Below are 23907 nucleotides of genomic sequence, written 5' to 3'. Positions count from 1 at the left end.
CCCCTCTCTACAAGTAAAACTATTATCCAGCACAGAGATAGTGGCAGGTAGAGTTCTCATGGTGAAAGTAGTGTTAGAGTTTACTTTCACTTTTATTAATATTTATGCACCCAATCAAGGCCCTGAACGTTTAGCTATGTTTAAGTTATTAAAAGACAAGCTAGATTCTGGGTCGTGACTTGTTGGACGTGTTTAAAGAGTCCTTTGAAAAAGGGACCCTTCCAGCCTCCTGTAGGCGTGCAGTGATCTCACTGTTGCCTAAAAAAGGAGATTCAACCCTGCTAAAGAACTGGAGACCTGTGGATCTTTAATGCACGGACTACAAAATACTTTCAAAGGTTTTAGCCAACAGATTGAAGCTTTTTATTTAATTATTTATTGGTATCGATTAGGGATGCACCGATCCACATTTTTTCACTGATCCCGATACCTGAATTTGGATATCTGCCAATACTGATACTATTCCGATACCAGTGCTCTGTTTGCTTCAATATTATTAGCATTATTGTTGATTTTATATGAGGCTGTAATAAACTCCTCTCTACAGGCAAGTATGATATGTATGCATGTTATGTCCCAAAAGGCAACTTGAGGTAAGTATACGGTCAGAAAAGGAGGTCAGAAAAGTAGGAAATCCTGTTAACAGGAAAAATACCATCCTGAAAACAAATATGCAACTGCAAGGGTTTCAGATTGATTGTCAATATTTATTAAATTTCAAGACAGTGTTAAACTACTAGTGCAATATACACTATCAAAAAATAAAAAAATACCTGTCATATTAATCTGAACAGCACAGATACAAATCAAGTAGACACTATTATGTAGTAGTGTTGTCACGGTACCAAAATTGGGACCAACGGTACGATACCAGTGAAAGTATCACGGTTCTGAGTAGTATCACAATACCACAGCGAAAATGAGGCAGATGTGCCTTTTGTCATTTATAAAAAGATAAATCACTTTTCTATAATACATCAATGATATTTCAATAGAATAATTACTTACTGACTTATTCATACTTCAAAAATGGCATCAATAAGTGATTAACATAGGGGGGGATCAAAATAAAATAAATAAATAAAATAAAAATCAACCAGCCACCCTCATCCCCTGACAAGTAAAGAACGGCCCGTGTGCGGTGAGGTTTGTGGATAGTTATGTGCCACAAAGAGAGGAATGTGAACGGCTCGTTTCCCCTCTGACGCGTCACATACCTGTGTGCCGCCACGGCTGGGCTGTTCAGGTACTTTTGGGCAGTCATGACACCAACGAAGACTTATTAGACCTGGAGCCGGACTTCTCCGTCGCCGGTAAGCCGTTATCTTGCGCCGCGGAGCACTATGACCACTGTATTTCACGGAAATACATTCCTGTCCTTGTCTGTGACCCCCGTTCAACCCACAACCGGCAGGATTCACCTGCTGCTGGTTGAAATCTGTACTCACACAGCGTGCTCCTGAATGTTTCTTTTGCTCGCACAAAACTATTTTTAGTCTCAAATGCGAGTAAAATGCTCGCACCGTAGAGCTCTGTGGAAAACAAATCACTGTAGCATATATAAATAAATCTAACCTACAAGTAAAAATAAATTAATAATACCTTTCACTGCTTAAAGATACTCAATAGCTCAGCTAATACCTGAAATGTCACTGGAAAACAAACCACTGCAGTGGCATATCGAGTGCCAGGTGGCCAGCGCGCACCATTATTGGACGGCGCATGGACACTCACCCTCTTGCGATTGGACTTTGAACTTATCCCACAGTAGTGGTACCTGAGGTACTCCAACATTATAGTATCATTTGTACCGTCGTGTTTTAGTACCGCAGTCTACCGTTGGTACAAGTATACCGTGCAACACTACTATGTAGCAATCATCATATCATTCCAGCAGACAACGTGAAAGCACAGACACGGCTGGTGGATCGGAAATTTCCGCAGGTGGATCGGAAATTTCTGATCCGTGAATTACGTTGGTATCGGAACCCGATACCGATACTGGATCAGTACCGATCAGGCATACTGTGTCCCTGGTAGATCCGTTCTGGACAATTTGTTTTTAATGGGGGTTTTTTGGACCTAATTGTACTGCAGAGTTTTGCACAGCGGCGACCGGATCTTTGCTCTCAAACCATAAAAAAATGTGATGGCACAACAGTCTCCTTCAGTACATTATTCTATGCTTTCTTTTGATTTTCACATTGGCTAGTCATCCTGTTTAATTTGTCTTCTGGTTAAATCAGAACCATTGAAACAAGTTGTAGGAAGTAGAGTTCTCAGCGGGCCCAAAAATTCAACCCAAAACCGAAATGACCCGAGGGACTTGAAGCCCAAAACCGGCCCGGCCCAACATCAACACATACATCACTGGGTCCGAGCCCGACTGAACCCGAGTTTTTTTTTTTTTTTTTTTTAAATCACTTAAAGTCAACCAATCATTCATGTCCCAAAATAATGTTACCAGACAGACAGGCTTCAACATCAGCGTGGGGGAGAGCAACCATTGCGCATCATGTAGCGCTGCGCCGCTGCATTTAATGAGCCGCAGCCGCTCTCAACACTTTTCCTGCACCTGAATGCTGACTGACTGACTGAACTTCGCTCACACTTCACAGCAGCATATCTCTTGTTTTAGTATTATTATTTTTTTCGTCAGAACGGAATTCAGCATTCTTTATTTTTATAATTCGCATATTCTTCTTGCTTAATTATTATAGCCCTATTATCATCCCCCTTACACACACACACAGCAGACAATACTTCAACTCGAACACTTTATTAAAAACGGTAACTATAACCTTCAAATATCATCAACATAAAGTTGTTTTCGAATCTTCTTCTCATTCTTCGTCTTCTTCTTCTTACTATTATTATTATCATTATCATTATCATTATTGATGCTGATACTGGGTGCAACACAGTGCTGTTGGTCTTTGAAATTCAGTTTCAGTTCTCATCTCTTCGCTGATAAGCTCCACTCCATCACCTGACAGCTGTGTGTTATCTGGTTGGACAGGTCAAGGCCATCAATGACTCCAATCGTTTTGAGGCAGAGATCCGCCAGGAGCAGGAGGCCAAAAAGAAGCAGGCTGAGGAGCAGAAACAGAGACGTGCTGCTTTCAAAGACCTGCAGTCAGCCTTCAAGTGACCATCTGCCCTCTCTTCCCTCTCAGGACCTGTGGCTCTCTGTGCTGCACTAATGATGTCAGTTTGTCAATGTGTGTGTGAATGCTCCATGTATGCAGACAGTGGTCCCACATGGTGGTCAGTAGTCTACGATGCATTATGTACGTTATGAAAAGTCAGCACTGTTTTTTTAGTTAAAGGATAAAGAATCAATGATCAGTCAGTCTAGAATCATCTATTCATTCAGCTCTGGAGCTCAGTAAGGCCTCATTTCCACTAAGCAGTCTTGTTCCTTTCAATTTAGGACATTCCACATTAGAATGGTTACTTTCCATTCCATTGTCTCAAGTTGTGGAGGGTACCAATAAAACACTCATTCCCGTCCATATTGTTTATACCTCTCTTGCCTGGCATGCACTTCAGTGATGATTGGATTGTCAAGCACTTCAGAATAATGGATTTGAATTTCAACCGGTTTATGCGAATTGCTAGTATTCTATTTCCTTACTTGGAGAGGAGAAAAGAAGTCTTGGATAATGTTTCTGTGTGCTCCAGCAGCACCACGCCCCTGCTCTGCTTCAAAAGCCTCAGCTTGTTCTTTATTGTGCTGAAAATGTTGTGCAGCCCTGTTCAGTGGCTGATCAGCAAGGCGCAAACTGTCCTTTGCATCATCGCTAAAGAGAAAATATAGAAAGAGCTCGATGGATCAGTGATGCAGCCATTACCATCAGTCATGAGAGCACTGTCTGTGGTGTACAGGTACACAGTTTAGGTGCATGTGGTTCTAAGGGTACTACTGGTATGTCAAAAGTGTTTGGTAAAAATGCTGCTTAACACTCAGAAACAGCAGAGCCATTTGTGCTGAGCTAAATGAATAAATGAGTCTTACAATATTTGTCATCCACCACTGTGTCCCCAACATCACAGAGCCACTTTTTACCCACATGTCAACACTGTGCTGTCTATGTCAGCACTTCAGGGGCGCTGAAGCAGAGGCTTCCAACAAAAAATGGTTGAAATGATTGCCAGTGTGAAAACTTTTCAAAGCAGGAAAATCCTCCCTCATAGTGGAATAAACTGCTCTGCAGTGTTTTAGTGTTACTGCAGTTGGCATGCAATATTGTCTTACCTGTACCTGGGACAGAACACACACACAACCACTCAGGGTAGGCAGTTTTCAGTCCCCACGCCCAGAACCCTTTTGTGTTGGGAGCGTTAATCTGTAAATTATAGCTAAAATGACCCAGTGTCCACCTTATTATTTTTGTAGACTAGTGATGAATGCACTTGTGTCACTGTTATGGCTACTATGTATGTAGCTTGTCTGCGTAATATTTGACTTAAAGGGATACTTTGTCATTTTCAATCAGTTTTGTATCATTACAATGTGGGTGTATGTTTAAATAAACTGAGGTAAACTTCCCTCCATCTAACCACAGCCCAGATCTCCCTGATCATCTCAGCTCTGTGATGTCTTCCAGCAGATTTTTTTCCGCTGGCTTCAGTGCCATTACTTGAATTACAGATTGTGCTTCTGCATTTTCATATTGTCTGTCTGTCTCTCTAATATTAACCCAGATTATGTTACTCTATTTCCCATTTCTTGACTAAAATGTCTTCAAAAACATATTTTAGACAGCTGTTGAACTATTGTTTGTTATATTGTGTCATGTGTAAAAACAGCCAAGCTCGCATTACAAGCAGGAGCATTTATTGGTCCAGTGTGGTGCAGTAGATTCTGCTAGATTTAGATTTTCTATCTCTTGAGCAAAAGCAAATGCCACAGTCCTTTTTCTCTGTTTTCTCTGGTCATAAAACACCAGTTTGAAAAGTCTTTGCATCTTTCTACTGCACAGACAGCCCAGTTTTATACAAAGACCATCTTTTCAGCAGTGAAATACTTGTTTAACTAATTTCAGAGCTCATATTAAATCCACAGTGACAAAGTGTCAAGTAGTTTTCAATGTTGAACAAAAAGCTGAGCTCTACATTTTTACTGTCAGCTCTGTATTTTTGGACAATGGGTTTGAGTGGGTGTTGAATAAATTTTGATATGTGATTTTGGATAGATTCACCACCATGTTTTGCATAAGCCCCCCGAAGCTTTGAAATAAGATTTTCTTTTCTAATTTCAGACATAAATACTATCCTAACAGCTTCATTAACATTTTTATTTATTTATTTACCCACTTCAGTGCTTAGATCTGAGGATGTAGTGACTTTTTTTATTTCGAGGTCACACTCACCACGAGTCATCAGATCCTTGTTGATGAACTGAAACCAGCCTTGAGCTTATCAGCTCATTTTCTGAGGTCCTTGTGAGATCCATCATGTGTGTTGTAGTGATTGAAGTATCTTAATCAAGACATAGTAGATTTAGCTTAACATTTAAATCCTTAAGATGGTTTGGTGGATTGTGCTGATGGATGGTGGTGGGGGGGTCAAGTTTCTCTAGTCATTAATCTGTAATAAACATTGTGTTTTGTTGAGGCACCTATTCAAATTTTAAAGGTTTAGACTGTATGGGGGCTTAAAACATTATGATTTAAGTATATGAAGGCCATTCCCATGACCAATTATGTGTCATAAGTTGTTGCAGCAATTGTTGGGTTGATGCCATTTGTAACACACTTTGGGTGCTAAATTGAAGCATGTTTTACCTCTTGAGAATTGATTAAAAGAAATTGGCCAAAACCACCATAGAAAAATGTTTGGTGTGATTTGGAATAAAAAACTTTTTATATCTGGAGATTTCTATAAGAATTGCATTTTTTTTTTTTTTGGTGATTGTGTGGTGAGCACTTCTGTTCTTTAAACTGCTGAGAAACCCCCTTTTTGCCAACATACCCACAAAAGTCAAACATTCTCTGATTGCTTAACATCTTTAGTTTGTGGCTGTAAGGTTTAATGAGGCTGTGATTATTGTAGAGATCACTATAGGTCATTTAATAGAGTGAAGTCAGTTTTAAAAAAATGGTAAAATTTAACGAGGCTGTGATTATTGTAGAGATCACTATAGACCATTTAATAGAGTGAAGTCAGTTTAAAAAAAAATGGTTTCACTACAATGAAATTGCTACTGTGGGGGCTAATATCATCACATACTCATCATCACAAACTGGGGTCATGGAATCCACATGAGTGCCTGTGCCTGACTGTAAAGCTTCTCAGCTTTATAGACAGGCGCAATGTATACAATTCTAACACTGTTTATGGACACCAGTATGCAGAAATATTCAAACACGATACGAGAAAATAGTGCATTTATATTTCATGCAAAGAAGTGCATAGTTTGTGCCCCAAACTGTATGGGACTAACATAAAGTGGACATGTCTGTAAAGTGGAGACACATGGGTACCCACAGGACCCATTTTCACTCAGATATCTTGAGGTCAGGGGTCAAGGGACTTTGTGAAAATGGCCATGCTGTTTTTCCCTCAGCCTAACTTTGGAGCATTATTTAGCCCCCTTTCTCAGCATAATATGGTGGTACCACTGGATCCCTTAGCTCTTCTAGTTTCTCATGACACCAGTATCATCACACTAGCTTTAGAACTCAGCCCTGTATACCCTCTGAAAGACAGGAATGTTGGCCAGGATCGACAGGGACCTGGCAGGTTTCAGAGGGTTTTATAGGGAGCAAACAGTCTCACATTTTTTCACAATCATTCCATCTCTGATGTTGAATTACAAATGCTTCCTGACATTGAATACTCTGGTGGTTTTGTGTCATGATTACTTGTTCAATATGATTTAGTAGTTTTTCCATTTTTTGTAATGAAGGAACAATAAATAAGCCTGGTTATTGGCAGGGTATGAGGTTATGCAGTAGGCAGAGTGATGGTGTTTTTCTAAATGCCTTGCAGTATCGTCATTGAATGTCTTCAATAGTGAAAACATCATGTGACTCTACCTGAATTAGCAATTTGTTAACTTAAGAGATAATGATGTCTTCCACATATGTGTCCATACATGGATTATTTCCTGTCAATAGTGGACCACCAGTGGAAAAACTACATTTGTTATGTATGAATTGATAACTACTAACTCTGAATGTGTATTGACTTGGAGGGGCATTGTATTATAATGTATTGATCATATTGTTGTATATTTTATGAAATCCTATTGTCCAAATGAGTGATTCCAAACAATTGAAGTAATACAAACTTTTACTGATGTCATGTATAACAGTGAAGAACTTTGCCATTCAGCGTCATATTGTAGGTCATCTAACGCATCAGAACAATATTCTTTTGAAAGATGTGATAGTGTACTCACTCTAGGCCCTAGCCCTACATATTCAGAGCATTTATAAAACACATCAAACACACCAACTAAATGTTACATATTTGTAGAATCTTTGGGATTATTATTTCAAATCATCTGACATCTTTAATTTAGGTGTCATAGCACATAGCAATTGAAATTGTTTTAGGACAGATTTGTTGTCCATGAATGTTTGGAACAATTTTGTAAGTGTATTGGGGGAAACTTTTGGCTACTTAAAGGGTAACTTCGGTATTTTTCAACCTGGGCCCTATTTCCCCATGTGTATGTGTGCGTATGATTCATAGGTACAACTCGTTCTAAAATTGGTTCAGCATTGAGGGAGTCGGATGCAGCCGACAGCCGCGAAACGAGCTAAAACGGCAACGGGGGCAAATGCGTCCCGTATAAGTTTGTGCATTAAAAGTGCTTTTTTCGCCACTGACCGGTTCAGATCACCAGTGCTATCTCTGTAAATAGCATACTAAGCATTGCGAACATTGTTTATATAACATTACCTCCACTGTGTCTGTAGCTCTCTCTGCTCGTGGGACAGCCATTTTCTTGAGGAAGAGGTGTTTCGGGATTGGATGTCTTCTCTTCTTCGGCTGGCAGCAGTCATCTTGGGAGAAGTAAGCACTGCAGACCTGATGGTCTGGACAGGAGTGTTAGCATCCATTTGTAGCACAACTAGCCACAACTTCAGCATCTCGCCGTCCGACAAAGGCAGCCTGTGAAAGCTGTACGGGGTGTTGCGTGACGTCCTGTTCTTGCAATTCGGATAAGCACAAACACGAACCATTGTTTTCAATCGATGCAGTAAAACTCTCAACTGTACTCCGGGACAACCAGCGCCACTCTGAGCGGCGCTCAGCATGGCTCCTGTGTTTTCTTCCGGCAACAAGCAAAGCTCTCGCGAGATGACGTCACAGCCGGGAGGAGGTGAAGGGTCAGGGAAACGCTTAGTATGCTCTTTACAGAGATAGCACTGGCGATCTGAACCGGTCAGTGGCGGAAAAAAGCACTTTTAATGCGCAAACTTATACGGGACGCATTTGCCCCCGTTACCATTTTAGCTTGTTTCGCGGCTGCCGGCTGCATCTACCTTCCTCAATACTGAACCAATTTTAGAACGAGTTGTACTTATGAATCATACGCACACATACACATGGGGAAATAGGGCCCAGGTTGAAAAATACCAAAGTTATCCTTTAATGAAATACTTAATGAAACAATATGCAAGCTCCAATAAGGTTGATATTGTTACGTTGCCTTCTGTTAAAGCATGCCAGTATGCTATACAACATAGAGACTGGAATGCTCCTATTGAACCACTGAACAAATTTTTATTTTATCACAGTATGCAAAATAATACACCTTTTTAAGGATGAGGGGTTTCTTTGACTGTTGACTGTTTTTTCTTTTTTTGGTACTGATTTCCCTTACTACTGATTTTTGGTATCTGATTTTCTAAATCAAAATAAACACCATTACTTCTAGTAGATATTATAGGTTATTTATTGTTGTGTTTCCTTTGTGGTACTTTACTGATTATATCCAGAGTTATGTCAACACTGTTCTGTGTAGTGGAGGGGTGCCAGGAAACCTAAATTTCATTTTTTTTAAACTTCATTACATTAAATAAGCCCTAATTACAGATGGGAAACAGAGACTCTGACCTCCACTCCCACTTCAGTCTGTATTATTTCCAGAATAGTGCCAAACTCTGGTCTGGTAAGATCATCCTGTTGACCTGAGCTCAATATTCTGCCGCGCTTTCTGTATCAGTCTGGCCCCGCTGCCACCCCAAACACTTTAAGTGGGCAGGAGCACTCACTTTGACAGACAAACTCCTTCAGCCAATCAGCATAACAAAACACCAGGGACCATCTTCATCATCAACAGACAGTTGATAAATCAAACTTTTGCCAAACTCAGTCGCAAAAATGTCTTTATCTCCAAGAAACTCTGAGTGCATACTCTTGTTCCTACTTAATTGTTGTTACTGACTCTCACTTATTGCTGTGTTTACCCTACTGTGGAGCGAAAGCCGCCATTACTTTTCTGCAAGCTGCGGCCTGCAACACATTCTCTCATTGGCTGCTTACATTGTCAATTATGGTGCAGATCCCTGATTGGCCCTGATTGGATTGTAATTTCTGGAAAGTGTTTGGGGCGGCAGCGGAGCCACACTGATACAGAAAGCAAAACAGAATGTTGAGCTCATATCATCAGGCTGGTTTTACCAAGCTGGCCAAACTCTACTTATCTGCTATGAGGGTCCAAGGACAGAGGGATGTTGTTTGCTGTAAAGTCCTCCAAGGTAAATTGTGATTTGTGATATTGGGCTTTATAAATAAAATTGAATTGAGTTACTGTTACTAATAATAATAATAACAATAATAATAATAATAATAATAATAATAATAATAATAATAATAATAAACTAGTACAGCCAGAGAATCATATAAAAAGTTATTTAAAAAAAAAAAATCGGGAAAACCCACCTCTGATGCAAAATTTACAGGAAATTACTGGCTCAGAATTCATCCAAATCACTTGTTCTACATAAACTTCCTGCAGATATTGTGATTACTATTTGAGGTAATTGTACAAGTTATCATTTGCACTGTTATTATTGTGCATTGAATATGATTGATTGATGAGGCCCTGAGTCTGGAAGTGATGTTGCTGTGGCAGGGAGTGTCCTTTAAACACAACGGAGAGCATTCATTTACTGAAATGTATCACAGGCCAGGATCAGGGGTTTTTTTTAATTTCTTTTTTTATCAGCAATAATAAACTGAGAATAAACTACTGAGTAATTATTTTAGGCTGTGTGTTGCTTTCAGTGGTAAATTGTGTGGTTATTTGGGACAGCATTAGATATATTACTAAATACAAGTTTTTAAAGACTGTTTATTTATATTTGAGCAAATTGGGATCTTGTCAGATTTTAAATTTTGTCCAGCAGATAGATTTGTGTGCAAATGGCTCAACACTGACCCCAAGGTCCCTGTTCATCTAAATATGAAAAGGTCACTCAATTTTATTTAAAAATGTCTCCAACATTGTGTAATCAATTTTTCTGTTATGTTTGGGCTAAAAGCTATTACATGTTTAAAGCATCTGGTACCTTAATAGAGGGTTAAAGTGTTTAAATTAAGATTAATAATAACAAATGTTTTCAGTGAAGCTTTTGTACATTAGGATGATTTTTCTAACTTTGATAAACACCACTGGAATACTTCAATTTAAAATACTTTTGATCAGACTTTCTACATTCCTACCTTCATGTTGACTTCTAAAGCATAGTAAAGTGATGCAAATGATCCATTTGCTTTTCCCTTGAGTAATCTGCCAAGGTGGTGGTTGTAATCCAGGGCAGGTTGCAGGACCCGAGCTTCATACACAGGTGGAGAATCAAAACTGCAGAATTTAACAGTGGAAAGACTCCAGTTCTGCAGTTGACCTGTAACACTGAAATGCACGCAGTGGAATATTCTTATCTCATTTCTTTTAATGGTAGGAAACTGTACATATGCTCAGCACCAGCCTTGTATATCACTTTAACAATAATAATGAATCACTAAGCAGAGTATTTGTCAAGTGTCTGATTTGTTGGTTACAGTATATACAGTACAGGCCAAAAGTTTGGACACACCTTCTCATTCAATGCGTTTTCTTTATTTTCATGACTATTTACATTGTAGATTCTCACTGAAGGCATCAAAACTATGAATGAACACATGTGGAGTTATGTACTTAACAAAAAAAGGTGAAATAACTGAAAACATGTTTTATATTCTAGTTTCTTCAAAATAGCCACCCTTTGCTCTGATTACTGCTTTGCACACTCTTGGCATTCTCTCCATGAGCTTCAAGAGGTAGTCACCTGAAATGGTTTTCCAACAGTCTTGAAGGAGTTCCCAGAGGTGTTTAGCACTTGTTGGCCCCTTTGCCTTCACTCTGCGGTCCAGCTCACCCCAAACCATGTCGATTGGGTTCAGGTCCGATGACTGTGGAGGCCAGGTCATCTGCCGCAGCACTCCATCACTCTCCTTCTTGGTCAAATAGCCCTTACACAGCCTGGAGGTGTGTTTGGGGTCATTGTCCTGTTGAAAAATAAATGATCGTCCAACTAAACGCAAACCGGATGGGATGGCATGTCGCTGCAGGATGCTGTGGTAGCCATGCTGGTTCAGTGTGCCTTCAATTTTGAATAAATCCCCAACAGTGTCACCAGCAAAACACCCCCACACCATCACACCTCCTCCTCCATGCTTCACAGTGGGAACCAGGCATGTGGAATCCATCCGTTCACCTTTTCTGCGTCTCACAAAGACACGGCGGTTGGAACCAAAGATCTCAAATTTGGACTCATCAGACCAAAGCACAGATTTCCACTGGTGTAATGTCCATTCCTTGTGTTTCTTGGCCCAAAGAAATCTCTTCTGCTTGTTGCCTCTCCTTAGCAGTGGTTTCCTAGCAGCTATTTGACCATGAAGGCCTGATTTGCACAGTCTCCTCTTAACAGTTGTTCTAGAGACGGGTCTGCTGCTAGAACTCTGTGTGGCATTCATCTGGTCTCTGATCTGAGCTGCTGTTAACTTGCGATTTCTGAGGCTGGTGACTCGGATGAACTTATCCTCAGAAGCAGAGGTGACTCTTGGTCTTCCTTTCCTGGGTTGGTCCTCATGTGTGCCAGTTTGGTTGTAGCGCTTGATGGTTTTTGCGACTCCACTTGGGGACACATTTAAAGTTTTTGCAATTTTCCGGACTGACTGACCTTCATTTCTTAAAGTAATGATGGCCACTCGTTTTTCTTTAGTTAGCTGATTGGTCCAAGCTATGTACTGTAGCTTGGACTGTAGTTGCAATATGTTTTATATATATATATATATATATATATGTATATATATACAGTACAGGCCAAAAGTTTGGACACACCTTCTCATTCAATGCATTTTCTTTATTTTCATGACTATTTACATTGTAGATTCTCACTGAAGGCATCAAAACTATGAATGAACACATGTGGAGTTATGTACTTAACAAAAAAAGGTGAAATAACTGAAAACATGTTTTATATTCTAGTTTCTTCAAAATAGCCACCCTTTGCTCTGATTACTGCTTTGCACACTCTTGGCATTCTCTCCATGAGCTTCAAGAGGTAGTCACCTGAAATGGTTTCCACTTCACAGGTATGCCTTATCAGGGTTAATTAGTGGAATTTCTTGCTTTATCAATGGGGTTGGGACCATCAGTTGTGTTGTGCAGAAGTCAGGTTAATACACAGCCGACAGCCCTATTGGACAACTGTTAAAATTCATATTATGGCAAGAACCAATCAGCTAACTAAAGAAAAACGAGTGGCCATCATTACTTTAAGAAATGAAGGTCAGTCAGTCCGGAAAATTGCAAAAGCTTTAAATGTGTCCCCAAGTGGAGTCGCAAAAACCATCAAGCGCTACAACGAAACTGGCACACATGAGGACCGACCCAGGAAAGGAAGACCAAGAGTCACCTCTGCTTCTGAGGATAAGTTCATCCAAGTCACCAGCCTCAGAAATCGCAAGTTAACAGCAGCTCAGATCAGAGACCAGATGAATGCCACACAGAGTTCTAGCAGCAGACCCATCTCTAGAACAACTGTTAAGAGGAGACTGCGCGAATCAGGCCTTCATGGTCAAATAGCTGCTAGGAAACCACTGCTAAGGAGAGGCAACAAGCAGAAGAGATTTCTTTGGGCCAAGAAACACAAGGAATGGACATTACACCAGTGGAAATCTGTGCTTTGGTCTGATGAGTCCAAATTTGAGATCTTTGGTTCCAACCGCCGTGTCTTTGTGAGACGCAGAAAAGGTGAACGGATGGATTCCACATGCCTGGTTCCCACTGTGAAGCATGGAGGAGGAGGTGTGATGGTGTGGGGGTGTTTTGCTGGTGACACCGTTGGGGATTTATTCAAAATTGAAGGCACACTGAACCAGCATGGCTACCACAGCATCCTGCAGCGACATGCCATCCCATCCGGTTTGCTTTTAGTTGGATGATCATTTATTTTTCAACAGGACAATGATCCCAAACACACCTCCAGGCTGTGTAAGGGCTATTTGACCAAGAAGGAGAGCGATGGAGTGCTGCGGCAGATGACCTGGCCTCCACAGTCACCGGACCTGAACCCAATTGAGATGGTTTGGGGTGAGCTGGACCGCAGAGTGAAGGCAAAGGGGCCAACAAGTGCTAAACACCTCTGGGAACTCCTTCAAGACTGTTGGAAAACCATTTCAGGTGACTACCTCTTGAAGCTCATGGAGAGAATGCCAAGAGTGTGCAAAGCAGTAATCAGAGCAAAGGGTGGCTATTTTGAAGAAACTAGAATATAAAACATGTTTTCAGTTATTTCACCTTTTTTTGTTAAGTACATAACTCCACATGTGTTCATTCATAGTTTTGATGCCTTCAGTGAGAATCTACAATGTAAATAGTCATGAAAATAAAGAAAACGCATTGAATGAGAAGGTGTGTCCAAACTTTTGGCCTGTACTGTATATATATTTAATGTCTGCAAATATTGTTAATTTATTTTTTAATTAATTTAATTTTATTTTATTTTATATACTTTATTAATCCCCCTGAGGGGAAATTCAATTTTTTCACTCCGTTGTCATTAACACACAGGTCCGAAAGACACACACATGCACAAACAGGACCTATACATGCACAAAGTGGAGAGATGTCAGAGTGAGTGGGTCATTTGAACCCAGTCCTAGTTAGGAGTGCCATTGGAGCATCACGTCTTAGCCCCCAAAAGAAAAGATGTGTTTCAAAAATTAATGGGAAAAAAAGAAAAAAGGAGAGAATAGAAAGGGCAACTTTATGTCACCAAATGTTTCACAAAGAAAGGTGGGTGTAGTCTGTGAGTGGTGGAAATTTACCTGTTATCTTAGTCCATAGTGATAAAGGCTACAATGTGAATTGTACAATTCACATAAATCATTTTTGTACCTGTGATGGCCCCTACTTGGCTGTGTGGGTTGGTTCAGCGGGTTGACATGCTGTTGTGATGATGTAATTGGTGACATGTGTTTGGTTGTCTTTCTACCGAGGTCATCAGCTGATTAATTATCTGGATCATGAGCACCTGGACCGGGTTGATTAGATAGCGGGGAATCTCCAAACCAGGATCCTCTTTGTGTGCACGGGGATACTTCACTGTACTCCTGAGCCTGTCCGGGCGTAAAGTTGTCTTGTGTTTTTTTTTTTTTGTTGTCTGGTCCTAGAGGTAAGTGGAAATGGCTGAATTAGATGTGTTCGTTGCGGCTCCGTCAGTGGAGGCATTGGAGAGATGTACAAAATAGCAGCTAATTAAACTGGCTGATCATTATTCGGTGGACGTGGGGGATAGGAAAGTTAAAGGGGAGATTAAAGTGGCTTTGAAAGTAAAGCTCGTGGAGCTGGGAATTTTTAGATCTGTTCCTGTGCCTTTGGCGCCACCTGCTGTTTCTGTGCCTGTCCAGGCGCAGGGGCTGACTTTTGAACAGCAAAAGGAGCTGCTCTTGCTACAGATGGAACATGATAAAATTAAGTTTGAGATGGAAGCTAAAAAACAACTTGAGCTGGAGGTGATCCGCCAGCAAACAGAAAAAGTGAAGCTGGAGCTGGGTTATCGTCAGTCTCTGGGTAAGGGTGATAATGGGGCTGAAGGACAGGCCTGTCCCTTTGATATAAATAATCTGCGGCTGGTACCACCTTTTAACGAGAAGGATCCTGACTCATTTTTTGTGTTGTTTGAGCGTGTTTCTGTTGCGAGGGGTTGGTCTGATGCCGACTGTGCTTTGCTGCTTCAGTGCATCCTCACGGGCAAAGCGCAAGGGGCGTATTCATCGTTGAGTGCAGCTGATAGTGCTAGTTATGCCAAAATAAAATCTGCGGTGCTTAAGGCTCATGAGCTCGTACCTGAGGCATATCGCCAGCGTTTCCGATCTTGGAAAAAGAGAAGTGGCCAAACATATGCTGAATTTGGCCGTGATCTAACTGCACATTTTAAACGTTGGTTGGCTGCACTTGAGGTTACCGCTTTTGATGATTTGTGTGAGCTGATTATTTTGGAGCAGTTTAAAAACATGTTGCCTGGTCGAATTGCTACGTATGTTATCGAACAGAAGGTTACTTCTGTGGCTGATGCGGCTGTGTCAGCAGATGAGTATGTACTGCTCCATAAAGGCAGTTTCAGAGATCGCACACCCAGCTGCGATGATGTTGGCTGGTGTGGGAGCGGTCGCGGTGCTGTGGTGGCTGACCAGAGGCATTCTGGAAAGCCTGGTTCATTTCAATTTGAACTTAACACGAAACAGTTTTGACAGCAGTGAAAATTGTAATTACTGTCATGAGAAGGGCCATTGGAAGGCCGATTGTCCAGTGTTGCGGTCTAAACATAGAGGAAACTCTAATGTTAAGCCTGCAGGGGCTGTTGCACCTGTGGTTACTGGCGATGTTTCTGAGCTGGTTTCTGATGTGGTTTCTCCTGTCTGTGATACGGATGTTTTGGAGGAATACGCTCCTTTCATTAGGAGTGGATTTGTGTCACTTGTGGGTAGCGATGTGAAAGTCCCGGTTACCATCTTGAGAGACACAGGGGCCTTTGACTCCTTTATGGTTGAGTCAGTGCTGCCTTTGTCCGCCAAGACTGACGGCGGTGACATTGTCCTCAATCGCGGGATTGGGATGACTGTTTTACCCGTTCCTTTGCATATAGTGATGCTTGCTTGTAAGCTGGTGGCAGGATGAGGTAGCTGTGGGGGTGCGGCCAGCGTTGCCTATTGAGGGGGTTCATTGTATTTTGGGCAACGGTCTGGGCTGAGAGAGTTTGGGCTGACATCCCTCCCTCACCTGTTGTTACCCCCTGTCCGGTTGATGGTGTTTCTGATGTGAGCTCCAGTGAGGTGCCTGATGCGCTGCCAGCCTGTGTGGTTACACGCGCAATGAGTAAGGCTGAGCCGGAGTTATTTGACGGGAAGCTTGGTGACACTGATTTCGAGGATCCGTCTTTGTCCTATTTTCCACTGTCTGCGCCACAAGGTGAGGTGTTGCAGGAGCAGTCAGATGATTCCTCTCTTAAAGACATATTTGACCATGTTCTGCCAGCTGCGGAGATAAACAGTGCAGCTGGTGGCTACTTTCTGCAGGATGGACTGTTATTTCAGAAATGGGCTGGTGGGTGGTGATTGTGTGGGGGATGCTGTTGTTCAGTTGGTTGTGCCGGCTAAATTTCGTCCCCTTGTCCTGAGGGTTACCCACGACGAGAGTGGACACTTTGGGGTCAGGAAAAACTATTTGAACATCCTGAAACATTTCTTTTGGCCACGTGTAAAAAGAGATGTTGAAGCGTACATTAAAACCTGTCTTATGTGCCAATTAATGGGCAAGCCGAATCAGTGCGTAAAGTCTGCTCCTCTGCAACCTATCCCTGCCGTAAGTGAACCATTTGAGTGTTCGATTGTGGACTGTGTCAGTCTGTTGCCACCTGCTAAATCTGAAGAGGGGCTCCCCTGGCTGGTGCTGGCTGTGCGGGAGGCCATACAGGAGAGCGCTGGTTTCGGTCTGAACGAGCTGGTTTTCGGGCATGTGGTGAGAGGGCCTTTGGCTGTGCTAAAAGATAACTGGGCGGAGGCTGAACGGCTGAAAAACTTGATTGATTTTGTTGACAGGTTTCGGCACCGCCTGTTTGTAGCTGGTGGTTTGACATGCGATAAGTTGCAGTTGTCTCAGAGTAAGATGAAGAAACTTCATGATCGCCGGGGGTTCAGTCCTGGAGACCGGGTTTTGGCATTGGTGCCTGTTATGGGGTCGCTTTTTCAGGCCAAGCACACTGGTCCGGGTGCTGTCGCCGAGAGGCTTTCGGACTTGAGTGGTTTCGTTGTGACGCCAGGTCGGAGAGAGTCTAGACAGCCGTGTCGTGTTGGTCTTTTGAAGCCATGTTGCGGCCGTGATGGTGAGTCCTGTCGGGCTGGTGGTGGGGCGTGCCTAGCCTCTGTACATCCACCTCTGTTTGTGGCTGGTGCACATGAGGATGGGGTGCCTGAGCCTGATGAAAGTGTGCTGTGTGGTTGCTTAAAAAAATTCAGATTCTTTGCGTAGCTTGGACAGGCTGCTTGCTCATTTGCCTGACTCCGAGCATGCTGAGCTGTCTCACTTTTTTTCCTTGTCTGGTTGCTGACGTTCCTTTGCGCACTGAGTGGGTTCCGCATGACGTTGATGTGGGCGACGCGCAGTTGATAAAGCAGCGTTTTTGTCATACGTCACCAGAAAAACCCAAACATAATGAGATGGTCCCTGTTTTTGCAGGCATGTGATCTGTATATTCGGCATATTAAGGGGACCGATAATGTTATCGCCGATGTGTTATGTGCCGTCCTCTGCCATGAGCTCTGGCGTTGCTGCGTGCCATTTCTATGATTGTTTGTAATGTTATTTCATGCTGTTTGTGATCTGTTGCTGCTCTGCAGGTCTTCTTAATTTGCTTCCCAGGTACCGGGGTGGCTGAGGACGGGTGGGGAAGGAGCAGGACATTGGCAGGATGGAGGTTATGTGTTTCTTTTCTCATTAGCATTAATAGGTTAGTCTTGGTTAATTTTGTTTATTTTCCTTTAGTATTAGTATTTACAGTATTAATATTAAATATTAGTATATGAGTATTCTTCTGTGATTTTTTGTTCAATTAAATTTTTGCTAGTACTTAATTATCTGGATCACGAGCACCTGGGCCCGGTGCATGGACAGATACAAACAGTGCTCTCCTGACGCTGCTCTCTCTCACTCCTGACTTAGGGCTGGCTCAGGCTTGCCCTGTACCAGCCCCTAGTTAGGCTGACTTAGGCCTAGTCTGCCGGAGGACCCCCCCTATAATACACCGGGCACCTTCTCTCCTTCTCTCTCTCTCTCTCTCTCTCTCTCGTATTCTATTACTGCATCTTGCTAACTCGGCCATTCTGGATGTCACTAACTCGGCTTCTTCTCCAGAGCCTTTGTGCTCCACTATCTCTCAGATTAACTCATATCACAGCGGTGCCTGGACAGCGTGACGTGTGTGGTTGTGTTGCTGCCGTGGTCCTGCCAGATGCCTCCTGCTGCTGCTGCCATCATTAGTCATACTTCTACTGTTATTATACACATATGACTATTGTCACACATGTATACTGCCAGATATTAATACATACTTTCAACATATTGTACCACAGTAGCCAGAACTATAACTATAATATTATTACTTTCAATAATGTTGTTGTAAGCTACTGTCATTACCTGCATCTCTCTCTCTCTCTCTCTCTCTCTCTCTGTCTCATTGTGTCATGCGGATTACTGTTAATTTGTTATGCTGATCTGTTCTGTACGACATCTATTGCATGTCTGTCCGTCCTGGAAGAGGGATCCCTCCTCAGTTGCTCTTCCTGAGGTTTCTACCGTTTTTTTTCCCCGTTAAAGGTTTTTTTTGGGGGAGTTTTTCCTTATCCGCTGCGAGGGTCATAAGGACAGAGGGATGTCGTATGCTGTAAAGCCCTGTGAGGCAAATTGTGATTTGTGATATTGGGCTTTATAAATAAAATTGATTGATTGATACCTGCATTATGTTTATTTACGTTGCTTTATTTAAATAAATATACTTTTGTATTTGAGTTTGCGCTGTGTCTCTCCATTTTTGTCATTGCCTGTGAGCCGGGTTATGACATACCTAATGTAAAATTCAAGTTTCAAATGCAAAGGTCCATCAGTTCTGTTGTGTAGGTGTGTGGTTCTGTAACAATAAAGCGCAACAGTACAGACCAGTTAGGAACAGGTCATTCAGCAGGCATGAAATAATAAGCACTAAAACTTAGGGGTGTCAAATTATCACGTTAATTGCGAATAATTAATTACAGCCATATTTAACGGCTATGTTTTTTGATCGCGTTAATCTCATTTTTACTCTCTAACTTTACTGTTTCTGTATGCCACAGAGTTGCCTTTTATAAAATCCGTCTGTAGGTGTACGATTGGGCTTCTTTGTGCTTGAGTTGTGGGAGAGCTGCAGTGCTACAGAGCAGAGCCCAGCATCAGCATTTTTGACCGTCCCCTGCAATGGTGGTCTGCTCACTCAGGAGCCTATGAAAAGCTGTCTGCCCTAGCACGCAAGTATATGACCTCCCCAGCAACCTCTGTGTAATTTTCGGGACAATCAGGGCAGGATTCAGGATTCAGGACAGCTGCTTGGATTTCGGGATTGTGCCGAAAAATTCGGGACAGTATTGAAAACAATAAATATGACTTTATAAAACCACTTTTTGTAATATATATCAATCTTTTGATCATCTGCCACAATAATGTAATGAATTTAAATGAACCTACCTCAAGTTGAGAGCTTTTCTCAGTAATTTTGAGATGAGATTAAAAAAGAGATTAATTAGATTAATTAATTACAGATCATAATTAATTATTCTCTCCATTTTTTAATCTCTTGACAGCACAACTAAAACTGGGGGTCTGCCCATTTTTCCGACAGCCCATTGGTCCGACAGCCCATTTTTCCGACCATATTAAACCCATTGTTCCGAAGTCCCGTTGTTCTGAAATCATCATGATGCCCTGTGATTAAGGTCTGGTTAGGTTTAGGCACAAAAACCACTTGGTTAGGGTTAGGAAAAGATCATGGTGTGGGTTAAAATGAAAAAGAAAATGGCAAACACATAAGCCATGAGCCTGCTCTGCCTCAAGCCTTTCCCAGCTGACCCAGAGCCGGTCGCGGCGCACCATCAAGGCAGAAATACGCCCGCCAGGAGCCGTTCAGCATCGCGGAAAGCTCCCTACACAACCCGGACCCCAGAGTTAATAACCGGAGGTTATGGTGTTTCACTCTCTTCTCTCTATGACACTTGTATCTCGACCAGTAGCCTACTTTTGTGTTACAAACAATGGTGGAGATCCAAGGGCAGGACACGGACAGGGGTGTTGTTGATATAAGGTCTTTTATTGTAGAGGGGGGTATTGGATGGAGGGCTGATGGCAAGGGCAAGGAGATCCACAGTAGATGAAGGCAGCAGTGGTGTGGAGAGGCGGACGTGCAGGTAAGTGGCTGGCAGCTGGACGAGCAGGTGATGGATCTGCAGCCGAGGAGTAAATTAAGTTAAGCACTGAAAAGTCACAGAGAAGTAAAGCTTTAGAACACTATAGATTTGGCCTGAAGCGTACTACCGCAGCAGTGAAACAACAATCTGGCGATGAGCGGCTGGAAAACTGGGGTAGATATACTGCAGGGCTGATGAGCTGATGGATTGCAGGTGACTGGCTTGGAACAGGTGTGTCAGATCAGCAGTGACCAGGGAGCCGGAAGCAGAGGAGCACCACGCCCACCACACAGAGACAGACACAGAGAAACAGACAGAGGAGCACAGGGGACACAAGGGTAGGGGAAACACAAGGAAAAAACTGGAGGCCAGGCTGTGGCTGCAACACTTTTGTTGCGTTGCTGATCCTCTATGGTACACAAATACAGTAATAATCACATATCGGAACAACGGGACACCGGACTAATGAGAGGTCGGAACAATGAGAGGTCGAAACAATGCTACGGCACCCTAAAACTGTGGGTAAGGTAGTTACCATGGGCCCTAGTGCACACTATTGTAACAGGCCCTGGTAGTGACCAGATAGTGACTAGTTATAAGTCACACACACGACTGCAAACTGTTTATAATAAAGCCAAAGGTATCTGATTTAAAAAGCTTTGCTACTTTTTCCTCCTGTCGGTTTCTCTCTTGTCCTTTCTTACTGCTCCTTTTCTGTTTAAAACTCATGACTGCTTGCTGGGCTTGTAGATGTGTCAGTCTTCTTTTTTTTTTGCGCCAGGCTATGAAAGCCCCACCACTGATTTCCACCTGTTGGAGCTGATGTGAGAGCAGAAAGAAAAGAGAGAGGAATTTAGTGTTTTGTCCACTTACCTTCGTTTAGACAATGAGTGAAACAGTTGAGAGGGGTGCCATATCTGTCTATTGAAGCTGTCTATTTACGCATGGTGGAGGCATAGCAGCTCGCTCGAGTCGGACTCAGTCAGGGGGCAGCATGCTGCGTCCCTCTAAGAGGTAGTTGCAGGGGCAGTTTGTGACATTCCTCGGGGGTTTAGTTGCCTGCTCAAACCCAATAGAGTCGGGGGGCAGTTTGTGATGTTCCTCGAGGGTTTAGTTGCCTGCTGGAACCCGATAGAGTCGGGGATGGCGAGCAGCTTACCTCCACAGTTAGCCACCACAAGGTGCAGCTGGTTTTCCGTTTTGCACTTGCAGAGGCTTTCCATTTCCTCATTACAACAAAGATATCTCCCTCCAGTAGAAGTGTACCGCTGTCCGGTAAAGAAAATAATCCATACTGTGGCCACACTCACATCTGTTGGCTCAGGGAAACTAACTAAAGACAGTTAGCAGCACTACTGCTATAGCTAAAGAGTGCCATTTCTGGTTTTGGAACTGAGCATGCAGTGCTGCTCGTGATAATCCAGCTTCATGCATAAACTGCTTCTGCATGTCTGCTAGGCAAAGGGAAGCCCATTGCCATTCATTTGGCAGATGTCCACCACCCCCTTCTCAGGGCCCACAGCCAGCTTATTGGTCTAGGTTGGCGGGTCTGATAGTGGGGAACTGGGCCCATAAGGGTCCTGACTCTCACATTTTCGGCTGGGTGCCAGGGCCACGTGGCGGCTGTGTCTCTTGGTACGAATGGTGCCATTGGCCCTTCTACACATACATCCAGTCCAGAGGCATCTCTTCAGCCTGGGGCTCTGTCCGCAGAGACAGCTGCAGGCAGGAGTCAGTCAGCATTAAGTGGCTGTCTCTTAAAGTGTTTTTTCTCTTCACAGTGACATCAGCCAAAAGAGTGGGGGAACTGCACCCTCTGTCAGTGGATAAGAGCTGTTGTTTCCTGCCGAGTGACACTGGTGTTGTGTTGCATCCAAACCCTGCATTCCTACCAAGAGTACTCACAGACTTTGTGCACGGGCACACTCAACACAAGGCGTCGCTACCTTGTGGGCCTTGTGGCAGGGTGCCACCCTCTCTGAGGTCTGTGCACCTGCTACATGGTCAAGTCCATCCACATTTGCCAGATTTTACTGCCTGAAGGTGGCTGTTGGCACCTCCTTTGGCGAGCGTGTGCTGAGTGCCACCACACAGTAAGCCATGTAATTCCATGCCCCTGAGCTGGGGGGGGGGGGGGGGGCGCCTTACCAAGTCAGGGTGATGTCATATATGTGACCAGCCATGGAAAAACCAGGAACAAGTCTCCCGAGAGGCATTTTGAGTTATTTACAGCTTCTGAAAGTGTAGTTTCTAAGCTTTCCAACGATGTCTAACACATGGAAATCTGAAAATATTTTAAGAAGTTGTGGCCATTTGAATGCAGGCACTCCTGAAACTACTTTACTGAGAAATCCAGCCTGAATGATTTTGAATTCTCAAGTGCCAGGTAACACAATGCTGCTCATTTGCATCTCATGTAGATAAGCCCTACCCCCTACTGGTCTAGCTCTCAGTGACATCTGGTATCTGTTAGCCTGCAGGGCAGAAACTATTGTAGTAGTTTGAACAATGTAGTTAATGTTGATGTAGTGTTATTTTCCTTAAGCACTTTAGTGGACTGATCAGAATCAGAATGTACTTCATTGAAATGGAAATTCTTTTGTTACAAAAAGCCCCTGAATAAAGTTGATCATTGGGGGTGTACTATTCTGTATACAGACGTGTGTTTTGTGTTCCTCTGTGTGTGCGTACGTACGTTTAATCCACAGTAAATGCCCTAAAACTCAGAAATACACGATCGGCCATCCGGTCAAAGTACACACATTAAACAGTTAGAATTTTAAATGTAGGTCTTGGGTCAGGGTGGTTTGGATCCAGTAGAAAGTGGGACTTATCGGCGCGGGCCCAAGCACTGGGCCCGTTGAGATGAATGGGTGTCCGCTGTCCACAGCTGCAGTCAGTCCAGTGTCCAGAAAACAGCACAGAAGGTGTAAAAATGGGTTCTGGGGTGGCCGAAGTGTTCACAGGGTCTTTCCCTCTCAGGCAGACAGTATCATTGTGGTCGATCCGGTTGTAGAATGGAGAAAAAACTAGTATATTGCTAAAAGTTAGCGAAACGCTAAAGTAGTTTGGTGTTGCTGTGTCGGCACCAGTCACACAGGTGTCCCTAAAAGCTTAAAATCCGCCGGTCAAAGACACAAGATCAGCCATCCACCATCCGGCCAATGTACAGACTTTAAGGCAAATAAAATCTTCAGAAGTAGCAGTTCCTTATGCAGGAGCGGCTGGCTGCATAAGTAGCCATGTGGTTCAGCTGATTGGCCGAAAAAAGAACAAAAGCACGTGAATAGCCAAAGAAAGCCACTATGCAAATTTACTGTTGTTATCGCCGCACCCCCAACTAGGATCCGAGCATTTCCTCTAAAACAACCCAAATTCAAATACAAAGTTTATGGTTTTAAGGCCACC

The 23907-nt window shown here is 42.9% G+C and overlaps 1 protein-coding gene across 2 annotated transcripts in view; it reads left to right on the top strand.

Moving 5' to 3' along the window:
• The window catches only part of efhd2 (EF-hand domain family, member D2), a 74069-nt gene that overhangs the window by 48330 nt on the left and 1832 nt on the right, over nt 1-23907 (top strand). Inside the window, exon 4 of one of the 2 annotated variants that reach the window (XM_033628970.2) lies at nt 3020-8900. The exons of the other annotated variant lie outside the window; for it this stretch is intronic. Coding sequence (XP_033484861.1) covers nt 3020-3151 — 132 coding nt within the window. The 3' untranslated portion in view covers nt 3152-8900. Of the gene's footprint in view, nt 1-3019; nt 8901-23907 lie in introns of those variants that run through there. 2 annotated transcript variants of the gene reach the window in all.

This window comes from Epinephelus lanceolatus, chromosome 8, assembly GCF_041903045.1.
Source record: "Epinephelus lanceolatus isolate andai-2023 chromosome 8, ASM4190304v1, whole genome shotgun sequence".
Classification (NCBI taxonomy): Eukaryota; Metazoa; Chordata; class Actinopteri; order Perciformes; family Serranidae; genus Epinephelus; species Epinephelus lanceolatus.
Note: the sequence above shows the minus strand (reverse complement) of the source record. Positions and strands in the feature narration are given on the sequence as shown.